Source organism: Amphiprion ocellaris, chromosome 6 (genome assembly GCF_022539595.1).
Source record: "Amphiprion ocellaris isolate individual 3 ecotype Okinawa chromosome 6, ASM2253959v1, whole genome shotgun sequence".
NCBI classification, from domain to species: domain Eukaryota; kingdom Metazoa; phylum Chordata; class Actinopteri; family Pomacentridae; genus Amphiprion; species Amphiprion ocellaris.
This window is the reverse complement of record NC_072771.1, coordinates 2,366,154-2,387,272: the sequence shown is the minus strand read 5'-3', so window position 1 is coordinate 2,387,272 and position 21,119 is coordinate 2,366,154. Positions and strand designations below refer to the sequence as shown.

The window sequence follows — 21,119 nt, the reverse complement described above, 5'->3', positions numbered from 1 at the left end:
CGTGTTATTGCTCTAATTTGCAAAATTACAAATGCGCTACTGAAGACTTAACATGTGAGGTTATAATTACATGATTTTAATAATAATAAACTGGCGCCATGTGCTCTTTAATATTGGAATGTTTTGGGAAGAAGCGAGGCAGAGAGAGACTCATAAGCAGCTCAGCATTATAACCTGCTTCCTGTTTGGTCTCAGTCTATGAATTTACCGGCTTTTCGTCACATATTTGTCTTTTCAGTGATTCTTCTTCTCCACACGTCGAAGCGACTTTAACACCTGATAGGTTACAAACCAGAACGTCCTCTCTTCTGTGCTGCTGCATGTGTTGTCATATTGCAAACCACATGACGAAATGCTGTGAAGTTATTGTGTTTGTTTGTTTTTTTGTTTTTTTTTCTGGGCTTGCCAGGGGGCGGATCTCCACAGCTGGAGGCAGCAGAGCGACGCTTCAGTCTCTTCATACGGCAACACCGCGATGTCTTGGATCAAACTCCTGCTTTTTGCCACCTGTGCAGGTAAATGTTTCCTTTTCCTATTTATTAACTCATTGAAGTTGCAGCCAGAGAACTGTGTGGAGCGGAGAGAAAGAAACTGCTGCGGACAAACCGGCAGGAAGAAGGAGCCGCTGTCCAGGTTCACGTGCACCTTTACGGTGTTTGCGCTGCAGACTGAGCTCAGATTATGTTGTTTTATCGGCCTTTTTCTTCATGCTCTTATTGTCTACTAGTAAGGAACAGAAAGTTTATCAGTATGGAGCAGGGGTGCAGTCTACGTGGTACGTAGGTCCCGAAAAGGTCCCGAATTTCTGAATAATCGCTTCAAAATGTACAAAGATACGTGTCAGTATTGACATAACGTTCACTTTCCCGTTCATAAATTCTCCTTCTCTGTGTTGGGAAGCGGTGAAGTTATTATGGGATGGGATTTGGGGGGGGGGGGGGGGGGGGGGGTGGTTCGTCTGGTTTTGTGTAGGCGTTTGTAGCCTCATGTTTTAGCCTGACCAGGCAGATATGAATGATTTGTGTGCTGATAAACTCTTTTGCATTCAGTGTTTTTATGAGAAGCCTCATAGTTGACTCATTTTGTGCATTTGTTCTGTTACAAAAACAGGCATTCTTACTTTTGTTTAATACTTCAATCAAACTTTTTGCACAAAAAACAAATGAACAAAACACACAAACCCACAGAACCAGAACCAAACTCAGTATTCAAACAGTATAAATGTCCTCAGTGCAGAATCATCAGCTCCCTGAGCTTGGATGGACTGATACCATTTCTTCTTTCAGTGAATATCTGCCCTGTTTTTGAGAAGATTCTCTCAGATGGAACAGAAGTTGTCTCTCCTCCATCACCTTCACCAGGAGGATGAATGTAGTTATTTTGCATTTTTAAAAAGTAAATAACAGCACATTTTTCATTTATTTACTGTTGTAAAATTGTACAGGACATCTTTTATTACTGCACAGATTTATCTTCCAATCATGTAAACGTATAGATTTGTTGAATATTTTTAGTTTTTTCAGCATCAAGCATGACTTAAAATCATATTCTAATTAAAATAAGTTTATTTTTCATTGATCAAAGGTTTTGAAATGCCTCCAGATTATCATTATTAGTACATTTTTTCTTCTGTTACTGCTCACATAGATGTGTCTGGAAGAATTTTGCACATTTCTTCTTTTAATCCGTCTTCTTGGCGCCACTTTTCACATTTGAGTCCAAACCTGAGACCTGAGGTGTTTTTTCTGGACTCATTTAACAGACAAACGGTGGAATAAACAGTCTGGATGTCGGGCGTTAGAGGTTGGAGTTGATGCCGATCCAGTGTCTGATGAGCTGGTGGGCGATGGTCTGTCTGGGAGGGACGCTGAAGGTCGGACGGGAACCTTTAAACATCGAGTCGATCACCTGAGAAAACACAGAAAAAGTTCCTGAATCAGACTAAAGCCAGAACACAAAAGGTTCCAAGTGTTTTCTCAACTAACAGCAACGACAAAGACCAGTAAAGACTGTCAAGCTTCAACGTTCAGGATTGTTAACGGGGATCAGTGGCGCCATCTTGTGTGAAAACTGCTGTTTTTAGTAGTTTTTTAACCCTCGTGTCGTCCTGCAGGTCAAAACTGACCCGTTTTAAACTTCGAAAATGTGAGAAAAAAATCTATTTTCACAGTGAAACTCCTGATGTCCACATTTTCAACGTTTTTGGGAAATTTTTAAACATTTTTTGGTGGAAAAAAGAAATGTTAAAAATGTTTCTTAAGAACATTCACAAAAAAAAATCAACCAAAATCCAGCGAATTTCACTGAATTTTGGTTGATTTTTATATGAATGTTCTTAAAGAAAATATCAGAAGTTTTACTGATATATATGGAATCACTTTAGATATTTTTAGGATTTTTTTTGAAGATTTTTACTCATTTTTTGAAAATATTTACAAGAATTTTTTTGCCAAATTTGGGGGATTTTTTTTTTTAAAATCAAACTTTTAAGGAATTATTGGAATTTTCTTCCTGAAGGTTTTTGAAATTTTCAGAAATTTGGGGAATTTTTTGACTGAATTTTTGGGGTTTTTTTCAGACAAGGAAACAATATTTTTTGGTGCCTTTAAATGAAGGCAACAGGAGAGTTAAGGCTGTAACTAAGAACATTTTCACTGTTGATTAATGTGTTGAGTAATTAATGAATTAGTTGTTTGAGAAAAAGGTTAAAAATGTTTTTTTCCAAAGTCAGAGTTGATAAATGTCTTGTTTTGTCCAAATATCTTCAGTTTACTGACACAGAGGAGGAAAGAAACCAGAAAATATTCACATTTGAGAAGCTAAAATCTGAGAATTTAAAAGTTTTTTTTTTACCTAAACATTCACTCAAACTGATTAATCGATTATTAAACTAGTTTGTGGTTAATTTAACAGTTGACAACTAACTAATGAAGTGTTGCAGATCGACTAATTATGCACCTAATTACATAATTCCTGACACACATAGGAAGCTATTTTCATAAAAGATAAACTGTCCCACTGTTTTCATAGATAAACTTCCACAGATATTTTTTTCTACTAGATGATTTATTTTATATTTGCACTTTTCTTATTGTAGTTTTAAAAACCTTCTGATTGCTTGAATGCATCAACAGGATCGCTGCTTAATTTTGGTATTTTTTTCTGCTTAATTTTTCCAGATTGTTGATTAGTAGTAGTAGTAATATTATATTTCAAGAACAATTAATAATTAATCATTTTATAAAATTAATTATTAACTATTCTTAAAATAATAATTACTTCTCATAATATCAAATAAAATATTATTTACACTATCATTAAAATAAATATATATGTATTTTATTATTATTATTATTATTATTATTATTATTATTATTATTATTATTATTATTATTATTATTAATAATAATAATAATAATAATAGTAATAATAGTATTTCCAATAATATTTCAGATTTAATATAATAATAATAATTAATAAAACTTATCAGATTTTAAAAATACAAAAAAAATTCTACTTTTTATTTTTATATAATATGTATTATTAAAAATAATAGTAATTATATATGTAATGTAAAATATAATTAAAATAAAATATTCTTTGTATTATATGATTGTTTTATTAATATTTTTATATATGCATTATTATTCTTATTATTAATACATAATAATATAATATTCATTAACAATATATAATAAATTTCCAGTAAGTGCAGTTTGCAGTTTTTATCATCATTTATAAAATAAAGGTAAACTGATACCAGTTATTAGTAATCAGTGAGAACCAATATTGATTAGCTGATATCTGGAACTGAATTTAAATCACAAACTCCAACATCCAACATTGTTGAAAAGTTTTTTGTTTATCTGTTTAACAACTTTAATGAGTTCAACATTGATTCTTGAATTCTGATTGGCTGTTACTGGAACCAATCAGAAGGTGGCGCTGCTGCATCAGAGTTTTAATTAACATGTTTAACTGGATATCAGTTTCTAAATAATACTAATAAATTGACAGAACTGGTTGCGTACCTGTTGCCGTGGGAACCAGCGGGCCTCCTCGATCTCGCTCTCGTCCACGCTGATGTCGGTCGACATGGCGACGGCCAGGCATCCCATCATGAGGCTGGAGGGCATCGGCCAGGGCTGGCAGGAGACGTAGTGGACGGGTCCGACCTTCACCCCGCTCTCCTCCTCCACCTCCCTCCTCACCGCCTCCTCCAGAGACTCTCCTGTAGAAACACCAGGAACAAAACTTTATTAACACGGCGGTTACCAGGTCAGCTTCTAGTTCATTAATCTGTTAGAATAAAACTTTATTAACACGGCGGTTACCAGGTCGGCTTCTAGTTCATTAATCTGTTAGAATAAAACTTTATTAACACGGCGGTTACCAGGTCGGCTTCTAGTTCATTAATCTGTTAGAATAAAACTTTATTAACACGGCGGTTACCAGGTCGGCTTCTAGTTCATTAATCTGTTAGAATAAAACTTTATTAACACGGCGGTTACCAGGTCGGCTTCTAGTTCATTAATCTGTTGGAATAAAACTTTATTAACACGGCGGTTACCAGGTCGGCTCCTAGTTCATTAATCTGTTGGAATAAAACTTTATTAACACGGCGGTTACCAGGTCGGCTCCTAGTTCATTAATCTGTTGGAATAAAACTTTATTAACACGGCGGTTACCAGGTCGGCTTCTAGTTCATTAATCTGTTGGAATAAAACTTTATTAACACGGCGGTTACCAGGTCGGCTTCTAGTTCATTAATCTGTTGGAATAAAACTTTATTAACACGGCGGTTACCAGGTCGGCTTCTAGTTCATTAATCTGTTGGAATAAAACTTTATTAACACGGCGGTTACCAGGTCGGCTTCTAGTTCATTAATCTGTTGGAATAAAACTTTATTAACACGGCGGTTACCAGGTCGGCTTCTAGTTCATTAATCTGTTGGAATAAAACTTTATTAACACGGCGGTTACCAGGTCGGCTTCTAGTTCATTAATCTGTTGGAATAAAACTTTATTAACACGGCGGTTACCAGGTCGGCTTCTAGTTCATCAATCTGTTGGAATAAAACTTTATTAACACGGCGGTTACCAGGTCGGCTTCTAGTTCATCAATCTGTTGGAATAAAACTTTATTAACACGGCGGTTACCAGGTCGGCTTCTAGTTCATCAATCTGTTGGAATAAAACTTTATTAACACGGCGGTTACCAGGTCGGCTTCTAGTTCATTAATCTGTTGGAATAAAACTTTATTAACACGGCGGTTACCAGGTCGGCTTCTAGTTCATTAATCTGTTAGAATAAAACTTTATCAACACGGCGGTTACCAGGTCGGTCTTTATTAACACGGCGGTTACCAGGTCAGCTTCTAGTTCATTAATCTGTTGGAATAAAACTTTATTAACACGGCGGTTACCAGGTCAGCTTCTAGTTCATTAATCTGTTAGAATAAAACTTTATCAACATGGCGGTTACCAGGTCGGCTTCTAGTTTATTAATCTGTTAGAATAAAACTTTATCAACACGGCGGTTACCAGGTCGGCTTCTAGTTTATTAATCTGTTGGAATAAAACTTTATTAACACGGCGGTTACCAGGTCGGCTTCTAGTTCATTAATCTGTTGGAATAAAACTTTATTAACACGGCGGTTACCAGGTCGGCTCCTAGTTTATTAATCTGTTAGAATAAAACTTTATTAACACTGCCGTTACCAGGTCGGCTTCTAGTTCATTAATCTGTTAGAATAAAACTTTATCAACACGGCGGTTACCAGGTCAGCTCCTAGTTTATTAATCTGTTAGAATAAAACTTTATTAACACGGCGGTTACCAGGTCAGCTTCTAGTTCATTAATCTGTTAGAATAAAACTTTATTAACACGGCGGTTACCAGGTCAGCTTCTAGTTCATTAATCTGTTAGAATAAAACTTTATTAACACGGCGGTTACCAGGTCAGCTTCTAGTTCATTACATCTATTAGAATAAAACTTTATTAACATGTACCAGGCTCCACAAATCCAGCCAGACAGGAGAACATCCCAGGTGGGAACATCTTCTTCCTCCCCAGTAGACACTGGTTTCCATCAGGGTGGATCACCATCATGATCACCACCGGGTCTGGAAACACAAAACCTCATTCATCACCGCTGTTTCCCCCGTTAGCATACGGTCTTATCATACAGTGGTTTTATGTCTCTTTGTGGTCGTTTTGTGTCTATTCGTGGTCATTTTGAATCTTTTTGGGGTTGTTTTGCAGTCGATTTGTCTATTTACATCTATTTGCAGTTGTTTTGTGTCTCTTTGTGGTCGTTTTGTGTCTTTTTGCAGTCGGTTGGTTTCTCTAGCCATGACTTTGCATCTCTCTGATGTGGTTTTGTGTTTCTTTGTGGTCAATTTGTGTTTATTTGCCATTGTTTTGCATCTTTTTGCAGACCTTTTGTTTCTCTTCACAGTTGTTTTGTGTGTCATTGTGGTCATTTTGCATAATTATTGGGTTGTTTTGTGGATATTTTCTGTCTCTTTCTGTAATCTTACAGTAATTTTATGACTCTTTGCAGTTGTTTTGTGTGTCTTTGTGTCTTTTAAATCTATCTGCCGTTGTTTTTGTCTCTTTGCAGGTGTGTTACATCTTTTTGCAGTTGTTTTGTATCTCTCTGCCATGTCTTTGTGATCATTTTGTGTCTCGGAGTTGCTTTGTGTTTCTTTGTGGCCATTTGCATCATTATGTGGTTGTTTTGTGGATGTTTTCTGTCTCTTTCTGTCATCTTAGAGCAATTTAATGTTTCTTTGTGGTCGCTCACTCATGTACATCCACATAAATGTCCATCTGTACTTTCTTGAGGAATTGTGTTTATTTTCTTGCACAGTTCTGGAGCAGACAGGTGAGTTGAGGTTGGATATTCGTACCGACTCGAGGGTAGCAGGTGTTGTGGACGCCCTGCAGGCTCCTGCACTCAGAGTTCAGGCAGCTCCTCTTGTATCCGGCCTCCTCCAGACTGGTGCTGCTGCCACATGTTGGACAGAAGCTGTAGCGGCTGTGCCAGGATAGCACCGACCGGGCCTGGGCCACGACTCCTGGAGGAAAAACAAGCTCTGCATTCAGACATGAGACAGGTCGCAGGGTTTCTGCAGGGCATTAAAAGCATTAATAGTCATTAAGTTGATTAAATGCCTTAAATGGCAGTAAAAACCATTAAATTTGATTCTCAGTGACATTAAAAATTCTTTCTGCAGTTTTCAAGAAAAATTTGACAATCATTAATATAATAATATGTATTTATAGACTGTGATTTGTCAGATATGTGCATCTGTGTAAACATGCCGAAGCATTGCGATAATTGTTCCAGGCAGTTGGGTACAATTGCCAAAAACTGCATGTTTTTAACCCTCGTGTTGTCCTGCAGGTCAAAATTGACCCGTTTTAAAGTTTGAAAATGTGGAGAAAAATCAATATTTTCACAGTGAAACTTCTGATGTCCACATTTTCAACATTTTTGGGAAATTTCTGAACATTTTTTGGTGGAAAAAAGAAATGCTAAAAAAAAACGTTTCTTAAGAACATTCACAAAAAATCAACCAAAATCCAGCGAATTTCACTGGATTTTGGCTGATTTTTTTTCTGAATGTTCTTAAAGAAAATATTAGAAGTTTTACTGATATGTATGTAGTCATTTTAGATATTTTTAGGATTTTTTTGGAAGATTTTTACTCAATTTTTGAAAATATTCTCAAGAATTTTCTTGCCAAATTTGGGAGAATTTAAAAAAAAAAAAAAAAACTTTTAAGGGAAACTTTTAAAGAATTATTGGAATTTTCTTCCTAAAGGTTTTGCAAATTTTCAGAAATTTGGGAGATATTTTTTTGCTGAATTTTGGGATTTTTTTCAGACAAGAAAACAATATTTTTTGGTGCCCATAAAGGAAGATAACAGGAGGTTAAAGTGTCCGGCAGGCTGGACCAGGTGGAGGAGAGCTGGGAAATGGGGAAACGCAAATTCCAGCAACAATGGCTGGAAAAGGTGGATTTCAGAGAATGACTGCAGCCTGTGGGTGGTCAGGGCTGGTTTCTGGATTCAGAAATAGTGAAATATAGGGACAGTTTTCATATAAAAACCATATTTTACAAAAAACCCCCACACCTGTGTAATTTGTTGACTTCACAGTCGTGGCATTAAAATTTTTTACAGTAGAGCATTAAAATGGCATTAAAAAGCATTAAATTTGACTGGCTGATTTCTGCAGAAACCCTGGGTCAGAGAAAGAAAACACAACTAATCCTGCATCTTCCTCACCGGCCTCTTCTTCGTTCAGCTTCAGCAGGTCCCTGTGGGGCGACTTGGGGAAGCAGCAGTTCTTTTCTCTGCAGCGTTTCAGGAGTTCAACGGCGTCTTCATCGGAGCCGATGGCGAACCAGGCAGGAGGCTCCTGGACGGCGTCGGAGGAAGACGAGGGATTCTTCCTCTTCTCCACTCCCAGGAAGATGAGCACAGTGGCAGGTTTCTGGAGAAGGTCCTTCACAGCCTCGTATCTGAACCGACAAAGCTTGGTTTCGCCCTGGTACAGTTAGAAACACAATTATAAGCAGCTAGCTCAACCTGGAAACATCTGCAAACCTCTGAATGTAGCTTCCTTTGGAATTAGGTGGTGACTTTCAGTTTATGTCAAATCAGCCAAAGTCTTTGTAGATCTTCAGAAATTAAGTGAATATTTACTAGTTACATTTGCACTTACTTTTAGCCTCTTTTATCTCATGGTTTTTGCCTTTTTTAGCTAAAAATTTTAACCTCTTAGAGACAAGTTGTAGAATCTTTTAGCTCTTAGACTTGCCTCTTAACTATAAGTTGTACAGTTTTTAGCTCCTAGTTTTTGTTTCTTTTAGCACCAGTTTTTGCCTCTTTTAGTCCAACTTTGAGCCACATTGTGCTAAAAGTAGCAGCCTCTTTTATCTCCTTGTTTTTGTTTCTTTTAGCACCAGTTTTAGCCTCTTATAGCTCCTAACTTTTGTTTCTTCTAGCTACAACTTTTAGCTTCTTTCCCTCCAGTTTATACCTCTTTTAGTCTCTTGTTTTGGGCTCTTTTAGTTTCCTTTCACTCATAGTTTCAGCATCTTTTATCCCCAGTTTTAGCCTCTTCTAGCTCTTAGTTGTAGCCTCTTAAAGCTATAAGCTGTAGCCTCTTTTAGCTCCTAGTTTTTTTTCTTCTAGCCACTGTGACAGTCTCAGCCTTTGGCTGTGCCTGCTGCTGCTGCTGCTGCTCCTCTCCCTCCTCCCTTCCTGAGGGTGGGCAGGGCTACCTGGAACTGCCTGGCCCCTCCTCTCCTCCTGGGCCATTTAAACTGATGCAGTACACCTGGCTTCTGCTGCTCCTGCGCCCTGGCCATCATGCTGCCCTTTTGTTCTTTCTTTACTCTAGTTTAGTTTGATTAATCTACATATCCACACACCACATGCATCACAACACTTGCATACATACTGATCCACACTTTTCACGTTCTATTATTTAAATAAATATTTTGTTAAACCTTTGATTCATGTGGTCTCCCCTCTTTGTTACTTCTCATCGAGCCAGAGTAGTAACAAGTGGGGGCTCGTCCTCGGAAACAAAACCTGGTTTTTGGGTGAGTTGTTAAATTCTTACTCTCCTACCCAATACATTTGTTAAATTTGTTTGAATTTTGGTTGAGTATTGTGTGTAACTTTGGTTTTGGGGAGGCCGCACATGTTTTGTTAAGTTGGGTCAGTTTTTGTAATTTGGGTTGTAGTTTGTTGTTTAGTTTGGCAGCATGGTTGGCCATGGGTTGGAGCAGATTTAGTGGCAAAACCTCAGTTTTTTGGTCCAGTTAGTGAAGCCTGTTTTTTAGTTTGTTAAAGTTTTTTGTATTTTTGGAAAGCATGGAAGCACTTCTTTGAATTGGGGCTTTCTCTTGTAGGTTTGGGGGCTGGCTCTTTTGGTTAAGCCTCTTTTTTGTTTGTCACAGTCAAGCGGTTAGTGTTCACCGTACAGGTTTCCTGTTCTGAGTGTTCTCGGGAGCACCTCCAGGTTTCCAGGTTTGTCCTGGTAATGCTGGTTTCGAGTGCGTCAGTACCCGCCGCAGTACTGTGTGAAGACTAGGGTTGAGTTTAGTTTTGGTTAGGTAGCGGGGGGAGCCTCAGTTCGTAGTGTTTTTTTCAGCTTTTTCCAGTTTTTTTTCTTTACAATGGCTTCAGTGGAGAGTTTTCTTCAATCGCCATCAGATGAGCTGCTGAATAGTTGTACCAAGGATCAACTGTTAGAGCTAGTTCAACACTATGGCATTGATGTTGGAGATGGAAAGCTCAAAGATGAAATTAAGTTGTGCTTAAGGTCTGTTTTAGTTTCAAAAGGGGTTTTGCCAGGGAAAGACGGAACTGTAATTAATTTTGAGGGTTTTCCTTTAACTTTTGAACAAAAAAGGGAATTAATTAGGTTAGAAATGGAGAAAGAAAAAATGGCAATGGAGCAGTTAAGAATTGCACTAGAGAGGGACAAAGTTCAACTAGAGCAGGACAGGTTAAAAAGGGATTCATCTGACAATGCTAGTCAAAGAAGGGAGTTTGATTTAGTGTCTAATTTACGTCTTGTTCCTAGGTTTGATGAGAGTGATCCAGATACATTCTTTTCACTGTTTGAGAGGGTTGCTAATTCCAGAGGTTGGCCTGATTCAGAGCGGGTAGTAATGTTGCAGTCAGTCTTTACAGGGAAGGCTCAAGCAGCGTATTCAGCCCTAGGTGAACGTGAGAGTAGGGTGTACAAAGCTGTCAAAGAAGCTGTGTTAAAGGCTTATGAGTTAGTTCCAGAGGCTTACAGACAGAGGTTTAGGTCTTGGAGCAAGTCTGAGAGGCAGTCCCATGTCGAGTTTGCTAGAGATCTGACTAAACATTTCAATAGGTGGTGCTCTGCTTTAGATGTTAAATCCTATGAGGAACTTTGTGATGTGATAGTTCTTGAGCAGTTTATTGATTGTGTTCCACCAGAAGTTGCCACTCACATCATAGAGCGAGGGATTTCTACAGTTTCTGAAGCAGCCACTGTTGCTGATGAGTACATTTTGGCACACAAAGGGAAAAGTAGGAAAAGCTATCCCATAGATTTTTCTACAGTTAGACCTGCTAATCAGTCTAGGTTTGGTAGGTTTGAGTCTGCTAGGCCTAGTCGGTTTTCAAAGTCTACAAATTTTGATTCATTGTGTAATTATTGCCATGAAAGGGGTCACTGGAAGTTTGATTGTCCTGGTTTGAGAAACAGAGGAGTTCATCCTAGTGGTAAAGTTAAACCTGCTGCATTTACAGCACTAGCCAGTAGGAGGCCATCTCCAATCTCAGGTGCTAGGGCTAGGGACTATTCTGGATTCGAAGCATTTGTTTCAGATGGTTTTGTGTCCCTTAGTGATACTAATTGTAAAGTGCCAGTGAAAATTTTGAGAGATACAGGAGCGACTGATTCATTCATTAGAGCTTCAGTTTTGCCATTTTCCAAAGACAGTGATACAGGTGACTGTGTGATAGTTAGAGGAGTTAGTTTGGTTCCGTTGAGTGCACCGTTGCATAAAGTTTTCTTGACCTCAGGATTTGTTGAGGGAAATGTTCATATTGCAGTTAGACCAGCTCTACCATTAGATGGGGTAGATGTGATCTTAGGTAATGACTTAGCCGGTGACCGTGTTTGGCCTTCTGGGGGTCCTGTAAAAGTTTCAACTCAGAAGGAACCAGACGACTGTGAGCGGACCTTTCCAGAGGTGTTCACCGCTTGCGCTGTTACCAGGGCCATCGCAAAGGCTAAGTCGGACACTGAAGATTGTGATTTCAAACTTGACTTTCAATTACCCGAGTCTCTCTCTGTCTCTCAGCAGGAGTTGGTCACTGAGCAAAGGGCAGATGCATCCTTGAGCGATCTGTTTGACCAAGTGCAGCCCACTCAAGAGGCAAAAAGTTCAGCATCTGGGTATTTTCTGCAGGATGAGGTACTGGTTAGGAAATGGATTCCCCAAGGGACTGATCTTCTGGGAACTCCAATCTTTCAAATTGTAGTTCCAACAAAGTTCAGAGAAGAAGTTTTGTCTTGTTCCCACAATCAAACTGGGCATTTAGGAGTTAACAAAACATACCATCATATTCTCCGTTATTTCTTTTGGCCTCGTTTGAAACGTGACATTGCATCCTTTATTAAAACCTGTCATACATGTCAACTCACTGGTAAACCAAATCAGTCCATTAAACCAGCGCCGCTTCATCCAATACCTGCTATTGAAAATCCATTTGAACATTTAATAATTGATTGCGTCGGTCCCTTACCAAAGTCAAAATCTGGTTCTCAGTATCTGTTAACTGTCATGTGCTTGGTAACTCGCTATCCAGCCGCATATGCTTTACGTAACATAACTGCCAAGTCTGTGGTTAAGGCTTTAACAAATTTCATTGCTATCTTTGGAATACCAAAAATCATCCAAAGTGATCAGGGCTCAAATTTTTCATCTCATCTCTTTGCCCAAGTTTTGGAACAACTTGGTGTTAAACACAATCAGGCTTCAGCATATCATGCACAGAGCCAAGGAGCACTAGAAAGGTTTCACCAAACTCTAAAATCATTGTTGCGCTCTTATTGCACAGAGTTGAACAGGGATTGGGAAGAAGGGCTGCCTTGGTTGCTCCTAGCAGCTCGAGAAGTTTGTCAAGAGAGTACTGGCTTTAGTCCAAATGACCTAGTTTTTGGCCATAAAGTGCGGGGTCCATTGGCAGTTCTTCATGATAACTGGGCTAAAGATGAACCTCCAGCTAATCTATTAGACTATGTTAATGGTTTTAGACATCGTCTTTATACGGCGGGTCAATTGGCTAAACAAAAATTGGCAAAAGTTCAAAGTAAAATGAAAACTTTGTATGACAGACGTTCTGAGAAGCGACAATTTAGTGAGGGGGATCAAGTTTTGGCATTGTTACCTATTGCGGGGTCACCATTTCAAGCAAAGTTTCATGGTCCTTACACAGTAGTGAAACAACTTTCTGATCTGAACTATCTCATTGCAACTCCTGATAGGAAAAAAAGGCATCAGTTGTGCCATATTAACCTCCTAAAACCCTACTTTGTTCGTGAGTCTTTAGTTATGACTGTTTGTGAGGAACATCAGCCAACTCTTCATGGGGGGGAGGAAGTGGCAATGCCAGATGAGGCTGTGCTTTGTGGTCGCCTGAAAAATTCAGAAACACTGAAAAACTTAGATTCACTATTGTCCCATTTGCCAAATGAAAGAGCTAAACAACTTGCTGAGCTAATTCGAGATTACCCATCCTTGTTTGGAGATACACCTACAAGGACTAATTTAATAGAACATGACATAGACGTGGGTGATGCCAAGCCGATCCGACAAAGATTTTTCCGTGTCTCAGAGGAAAAGCAGAGGGTTATTGACAAAGAAGTGAAGTACATGCTTGATAATAACCTTGCTGTTCCCTCTGCTTCCAGCTGGGCATCTCCCTGCCTGATCGTGCAGAAGTCTGACAAATCTCCACGAATGTGCACTGACTTTCGTAAAGTCAATTCGGTAACAAAACCTGATTCCTTTCCATTGCCACGTGTTGAGGACTGTGTCGATCAGGTGGGAAGTGCCAAGTTTGTGAGTAAATTTGACCTTCTAAAAGGGTACTGGCAAATTGGTCTAACAAGAAGAGCACAGGAAATTTCAGCATTCATCACTCCATCTGGTTTGTTTTCTTATACTGTGATGGGGTTTGGCCTTCGAAACGCTCCAGGGACGTTTCAACGCTTAATGAATCGTCTTGTAAATGGTTTGAAGGGCTGCGCTGTCTATTTAGACGACGTTGTTGTGTACAGTAACACTTGGGAAGACCATTTAAACCAAATTCAGGCATTGTTTGATCGATTGGCTCATGGTAATCTCACTTTAAATTTGGCTAAGTGCGATTTTGCAAAAGCTACTGTTACATACTTAGGTAAAGTAGTGGGGCAGGGTCAAGTACGACCTGCAATGGCTAAAGTCACTGCAGTTTCTCAATTTCCCACTCCTACCACTAAAAAAGAGCTCATGAGATTTTTGGGTCTTGTGGGTTATTATCGTTGCTTTTGTAGAAACTTCTCTAGAGTTGTAGCTCCTTTAACAGATCTACTTAAATCAAAGGCAAAATTTGATTGGTCATTCTCCTGCCAGCAAGCTTTTGAGGAAGTTAAGGCCCTTCTGTGTTCATCTCCTGTGCTGCTTGCTCCTAGGTTCGATCAGCCATTCAAACTACATGTGGATGCTAGCCAGGTAGGAGCTGGAGCTGTGTTGCTACAGGCAGATGAGCATGGAGTGGACCGCCCTGTTAGCTTCTTCTCTAAAAAGTTTAATTCCTATCAGCTAAATTATTCAGTGATTGAAAAAGAAGCTCTTGCTCTCATTTTAGCTTTACAGCATTTTCAAGTTTACATTGAATCTTGTACTTCACTTACAGTCTATTCTGATCACAATCCTCTGACATTTCTAAATTCCCTTCAAAATCCAAACCAAAGGTTAATGCGTTGGGCATTATTTTTACAACCATACCATTTAGACATCAGGCATATTAAGGGAAAGGACAATATACTTGCAGATGCTCTGTCCCGTGCCCCTCTGTAAGCTGTTCTTCTCCCATCTCTAGTCTTTCCTCTCCTCCTCTTAAATCGCTCCTAGGCGCCAAGGTTGCTGAGTTGGGGCTGGTGAGCTGGAAGATGGTGATCGGAATTTTCGGGCTGGACATTACTTAAAAGCAGCGTTTCTGTGGACACCTGAGTGATCGAGAGGACTGGCGTACCTCTACTGTCCATCTGCTGCTGGTCTCTGATGTCTGTACTGTCTCTCTGGTTGGATCCAAGTTGCCGGGTCCTTTGGGTCTGTCCTGGTCCTCGTCCATCTGTATTCCTGGGGTGTACTTTCTCTGGCTCGCCGCTGGAGTTCTCGCCGGCGTTGTGAAAGTGGACGCTCCATGACTCTGGACGGTCCCCTGGATGGGTCCCTCTTTTGTGGGAGGGGGTGTGACAGTCTCAGCCTTTGGCTGTGCCTGCTGCTGCTGCTGCTGCTCCTCTCCCTCCTCCCTTCCTGAGGGTGGGCAGGGCTACCTGGAACTGCCTGGCCCCTCCTCTCCTCCTGGGCCATTTAAACTGATGCAGTACACCTGGCTTCTGCTGCTCCTGCGCCCTGGCCATCATGCTGCCCTTTTGTTCTTTCTTTACTCTAGTTTAGTTTGATTAATCTACATATCCACACACCACATGCATCACAACACTTGCATACATACTGATCCACACTTTTCACGTTCTATTATTTAAATAAATATTTTGTTAAACCTTTGATTCATGTGGTCTCCCCTCTTTGTTACTTCTCATCGAGCCAGAGTAGTAACACCACAAGTTACAGCCTCTTTTAGATAGTAGTTTTAGCTTTGTTTCCCTCCAGTTTTTGCCTCTTTTAGTTCCTTGTTTCTGACTCTTTTAGTCTCCTTTCACTCATAGTTTTAGCATCGTTTAGCTTCAGCTTTTGATAGATGGACTTACATCATGGCTACACATGGTACGGGCAACAGTCACAATTCAGAGAGCAAAAGATCGGAGGAGGAGCTGGAGAGAAATGATCGCCTACGCTGAATGGCATGGCACCTTATTGATTTAGTCTCTTCATTCCTTGTGTTGTTGAATAAGCAGACTTTTGTTACCTGCTCAGGTAAACCTCTGCCTCTAATTTACCTCTGGTTCTTCACCTCTACACCTTGTGGCTGGTTTCAGGTGCAGAACGCTCATTTCCAGACGAACTGCAGCAGGTTAAACCTAAAAACATCCTTGTCTACGTACCCCGTCGTCCTCCTGTGGCATGCTGACCATGGGGTTGAGCTTGGAGAACATCAGGTAGACGGTATCCGGGTCACTGTGTTTGGACTCCAACCAGGTCTTATCGGTCCTCTTCCCGCTCAGCCGGTCCAGCATCTCCCTGCTGAAGTAGTTTTCCTGTGGACTGACTTCAGAACCCGGCAGAACTCTCTGGCTGCCCTCGTCTGTCCGGCTCAGCAGGTTGGAAATGTGTCTGTGGCCCCAGAACTTGGCGATATCGTAGGCAGTTTGTGATGAACTGTTCACCAAGCATTTATCACAGCTTTAGAGTAGAAAAACAGACAAGCAAGAGGTTAGAAATATCAGGAATCTGTGAATTCTGGGGTTTAGGCTTTGTTCTAGATGCACAATGAAGTCTGGGGTTCTTCTTATCTCCTTTGAGTTTCTATATTATCAAACTGATCACATTCTCAAAGCATTTTACCTTTTTTTAGTTGCTAATTTTGCATCTTCATTCTTATATTTAGCCTCTTTCCAAAGCTAAATGTACATTCTTTCAGTTTCTAGTTTAACCTTTTTTGTTCCTAGTTTTAGTCCTAAGTTTATCCTCTTTCAGCTCTCAGTTTTAGTCTTGTTTTGACAGGTTTTTGCCTCTTTTAATTCACAGTTTTATTCAAATTTATTTTCTAGTTATAGTTTTTCTCTCTCCTAGTTTAAGAGCCTTGTTTTAGCCTTTTGTTCCTATTTTTAGCTTCTAATATTTTGTTACTTTAGCTGCTTTCAGCTTCCGGTTTAAGCCCAAAGTAGCTTCTACTTTAGCTACTTTTACCTCAAGTTTTTAACCTGTTTTTTTTTTACTAGCTTTAACCTCTTTTAGCTTCTAGTGTAGCTGCTTCTAGGTGTTAGCTTGTTTTGTTACTAACTTTAACCTCTTTTAGCTTCTACTGTAGCTGCTTCTAGGTGTTAGCTTGTTTTGTTACTAACTTTAACCTCTTTTAGCTTCTAGTGTAGCTGCTTCTAGGTGTTAGCTTGTTTTGTTACCAGCTTTAACCTCTTTTAGCTTCTAGTGTAGCTGCTTCCAGGTGTTTGCCTGTTTTTTACTAGCTTAAACCTCTTTTAGCTTCTAGTGTAGCTGCTTCCAGGTGTTTGCCTGTTTTTTATTAGCTTAAACCTCTTTTAGCTTCTAGTGTAGCTGCTTCTAGGTGTTAGCTTGTTTTGTTACTAACTTTAACCTCTTTTAGCTTCTAGTGTAGCTGCTTGTAGGTGTTAGCCCGTTTTGTTACTAGTTTTAATCAGTTTAAACTTCTAGTTTAGTTGCTTTTAGCCTCTAGTTCAAGCCAAATTTAGCTGCTATTTTAGCTGTTTTTAACTACTAGCATTACCTGATTTTAGTTTCTCGTGTAGCTACTTCTAGCTGTTAGCCTGTTTTATTATTAGTTTTAACCTCTTGTTGCTTCTAGTGTAGCTGCTTCTAGGTGTTAGCTTGTTTTGTTACTAACTTTAACCACTTTTAGCTTCGAGTATAGCTGTTTCTAGATGTTAGCCTGTTTTTTTTACTAGCTTTAACCATTCTTAATTTCTAGTTTAGTTGGTTTTAGCCTTTAGTTAAAGCCTAATTTAGCTTCTACTTTAGCTGTTTTTAATTCCTAGCATTACCTGATTTTAGCTTCTAGTTTAGCTGCTTCTAGTTGTTAGCCTGTTTTATTGCGAGCTTTAACCTCTTTTAGCCTGTCGTTTAGTTCCTTTTAACCCAGTTTTAGCCTTTTCAGCTTCTAGTTTTAGCTGCTTTTAGCTTTTAGTTTAGCTGCTTTGAGCCTCTAGATTAAGCCTGATTTAGCTGTTACTTTAGCTGTTTTTAACTCTTAGCATTACCTGATTTTAGTTTCTCGTGTAGCTACTTCTAGCTGTTAGCCTGTTTTATTATTAGTCTTAACCTCTTGTTGCTTCTAGTGTAGCTGCTTTTAACTTGTAGTTTTAGCCTCTTTTAGCTGCTACTTTTAGTTCCTCCTTATAGCCTCCTTTAGCATCTGGTTTTAGCATATTTAAGCAACAATTGTAACCTCTTTTATCTCCTGTTGTTTGCCACTTTTAGTGTCCCTTTAAGCCTCTACTTAGTCTATTTTCATAACTAAATTTAACTTCTTTTGGTTCCTGTATTTCAACTTGTTTTGGCCTCTATTCAGACATCTTTATAGTTCATTTTTGCTGCTAATTTTAGCCTCTTAATATGTGTTTTATGAAAGCTATGTGGGGTTTGTGCTTATTTCACAGTTCACCTGCCTCCTAATAGCTCAAAAATGATTAATCCAACTTTACCCACAACATGTTTAAGACCTGAAAGGCAGATTTATAAAATAAATCATGAGAAACTAAGCAGAAATGATGGTTATCATTAAAAACTGCATGTACCCGTGTGACAGCAGCTTCTCCACCACGTCATAGTGTCCGTTACGAGCAGCGAGCATCAGCGCCGTCCAGCCGCTGTATCCCGTCTGGTTGATGACGGAGGGAAGCTGGGCCAGATGTGCAGTCACCAGGACCACATCTCCTCTGGCTGCAGCATCCAGAAACTTCTCCACCATCTCCTCCTTCGCACTCATCTGGAGGCTCGTCATCCTGGCCGCCTGGATAACGACACTAAACCCCGAGTTAAAACACGAGGGGACGTAAAAGTGAGGTATGAACAGTTAAAACAGCCAAATGTAAGCAATTTATAAACAGCTGAGTCTGCTAAACTGTACATATGAACAGGTGAAACAGTTAAGAGCCATTTCTAAACAGTAAAAATGCTAAAAATTCTAAAAATAACTGAGATGTGGATACCTGAAAGTATCTGAAAAATGCTGAAAGGCTAAAGGTTATGGTTATAACAGTTAAAATAAAGCTATAAGTACATGATATATGTTGAAAAAGCCCAAAATTATAGGTACAACTGTAAAAAAAAATAAACCTAAAAGTAACTGATAAATGTTTTAAAAGCCCAGAGTGATGGATATAACATGTAAATTAAAGCTAAAAGTAACCAATGATTTAAAAAAGCTTAAACATATGGATGTAAATGGTTAAAATAAAACTAAAAGTACCTGATAAATGTTGAAAAAGCTAAAGGTTGTGGATATAACAGTGAAAATGAGGCTAAAAGTAATTGATAAATGTTTAAAAAGCTTTAAATTATGGTTATAACAGTCAAAAAAAGCTTTAAATAATTGATAATTGTTTAAAAAGCTATAAATTATAGTTATAACAGTTAAAATAAAGCTATAAGTACATGATAAATGTTTGAAAAGCTAAAGGTTATCGACATAACAGAGAAAATTAGGCTAAAAGTTTTTGATGTTTTTAAAAAAACTATCAATTACGGTTATAATAGTTAAAATAAAGCTATACGTAACTGATGAAAGGTTAAAAAGTTAAAGGTTATGGATCAAACAGTTAAAATAAAGCTATGAGTAACTGATAATTGCTGAAAAAGCTAAAGGTCATGGAAATAATCTTTAAAATAGATGTAAAGGTGATGATAAATGTAAAAAAAAAAGTAAAAGTTTTGGACAGAACGGTTAAAATAAAACTAAAAAAGTAATTGATTAATGTTGAAAAAGCTCATGTAGCTTCTATCACTGGAAGCGGAGCTGCAAACTTGACCACATCTAATCAAACATGTAAACACTGACAGATCAGTGTTATTAATGTTATCTGAATTCAGCCTCTTACATAATATTCAGGGATAGTTCATCTGATAGCTCTGTGGGTAGTGTGAACCATTAAAATAAACCACAACAGATAAAATGAATCAGGTCTAACTCATGCAAATATTTAGAAAAACTCAAGAGAAATAAAAAAAGCAACAAACTAATACATACTGAACTAATATAAAATTATGTCCATTTTACTCATGTTTTTATCCTAATTATTATTATTTTTTACTTTATTCAAGGTGCAGCATATAGGAAAATGTGTAAGGTTAAAAAACACACATTTTACGTAATTATACACTTACTAAAACATAATTTTATTAATATTCTATTTAATTCAAATCCCTATAAATTCTACGCGATAAGCGGTTCTCCTCTCTCATTGGTGCACACGGCTGTCAATCACAATAAGCCCCGCCCACCAAAGCAGACGCTGCAGTAACGTGACGTGAAACACCTTTAACTCAGGTGTGTCTCAGCTCTAACCGTCAGGTAAACATAAAATAAGCCCCTTCAGCTCCGGTTAATGAAGTTTACTGATGTTTCTCCACCGTGTTGTTTTAAAAACGTCCTTTAAAGCAGCTCCCCGACTCGCAAACAGTCCTGGAAATGACAACCGGAGCCGCGTCACCGTTAATATGGGACTTTAACGGGACTAAGAGAACGTTAACCGTGTCCGTTTTGCGTTGGAATGTTATGAAAACGCGAGCTTGCCTTCTGCTCGGTGCCGTTTCGCCTCCGTCGCCTCTCCGGTGTTGTGTAAAGAGCGACGAGCTGCATTCAAGAGCAACAAGGCTGCTGACCAGAACTGTGCTGCGTTCAGGTACTCCCCACTAACAACTGGTTTTAGCTGGTTTTAGCCTCTTCTGCTACTAATTTAACCTTTTCAATTCCTACTTTTAAAGTCTTTTAGCTCCTAGTTTTGGCTCAAATATTATTTACTTCTAGCTCGTAGTTTTGTTACAAGCTTTAGCCTAGTTTTGGTCCCTTTTAGTTTATACTTTAGCTGCTTTCACCTGGTAGTTTTAGCCTCATTTAGCTTCTACTTTAGCTGCGTGTAGCTTCATTTAGCTTCTACTTTAGCTGCGTTTAGCTTATAGTTTTGCCTCATTTAGCGTCTGCTTTAGCTGGGTTTAGCTTATCGTTTAGTCTTACTTAGCTTCTACTTTAGCTGCGTTTAGCTCCTAGTTTAGCCTAAGTTAGCATCTAATTTAGCTTTTTTAGCTTCTAGTTTTAGCATCATTTCGCTTCTACTTTAGCTACTCATAATTTCAGCCAGTTTTTCTTGCTAACTTTAACTGTTTCTAGCTTCTAGTTTAATTGCTTTAAACTCGTAATTTCAGCTCATAATTTAGCTGTTGTTACCTTCTAATTTTTAGCCTCATTTAGCTTCTACTTTTCCTGCTTCTAGCTCATAGTTTTAGCCTAGCTTTAACCTCTTCTATCTTGTAGTTTATTTGCTTTGACCTCAGTTTTGGCATTTTTCAGCTGCTAGTATTAGACTCTTTTAGCTTCTAGTTTAGCTGCTTTCAACCCCTCGTGTAAGTCTCATTTAGCTTCAACATTAGCTGCTTTTAACTCCTAGCATTACCCACTTTTAGCTTCTAGT

At 38.7% G+C, this 21,119-nt stretch overlaps 1 protein-coding gene across 2 annotated transcripts; it reads right to left on the bottom strand.

Moving 5' to 3' along the window:
• Positions 1–1,109: 1,109 nt before the first annotated feature.
• On the bottom strand, positions 1,110–20,352 carry nudt12 (nudix (nucleoside diphosphate linked moiety X)-type motif 12). Of its 2 annotated transcripts, XM_023274260.3 has the most exons (8): positions 20,225–20,352; positions 18,228–18,442; positions 15,843–16,140; positions 8,300–8,561; positions 6,916–7,083; positions 6,013–6,126; positions 4,032–4,231; positions 1,110–1,908 (listed from the first exon to the last, which is right to left on the bottom strand). In XM_023274260.3, the coding sequence occupies exons 1-8, from the start codon at positions 20,288–20,290 to the stop codon at positions 1,798–1,800; spliced, it is 1,434 nt and encodes a 477-aa protein (XP_023130028.2). In that variant the 5' UTR covers positions 20,291–20,352; the 3' UTR covers positions 1,110–1,797. The 2 variants fall into 2 exon arrangements, with proteins under 2 accessions (XP_023130028.2, XP_023130029.2); XM_023274261.3 differs by lacking the exon at positions 6,013–6,126.
• Positions 20,353–21,119: the final 767 nt, after the last annotated feature.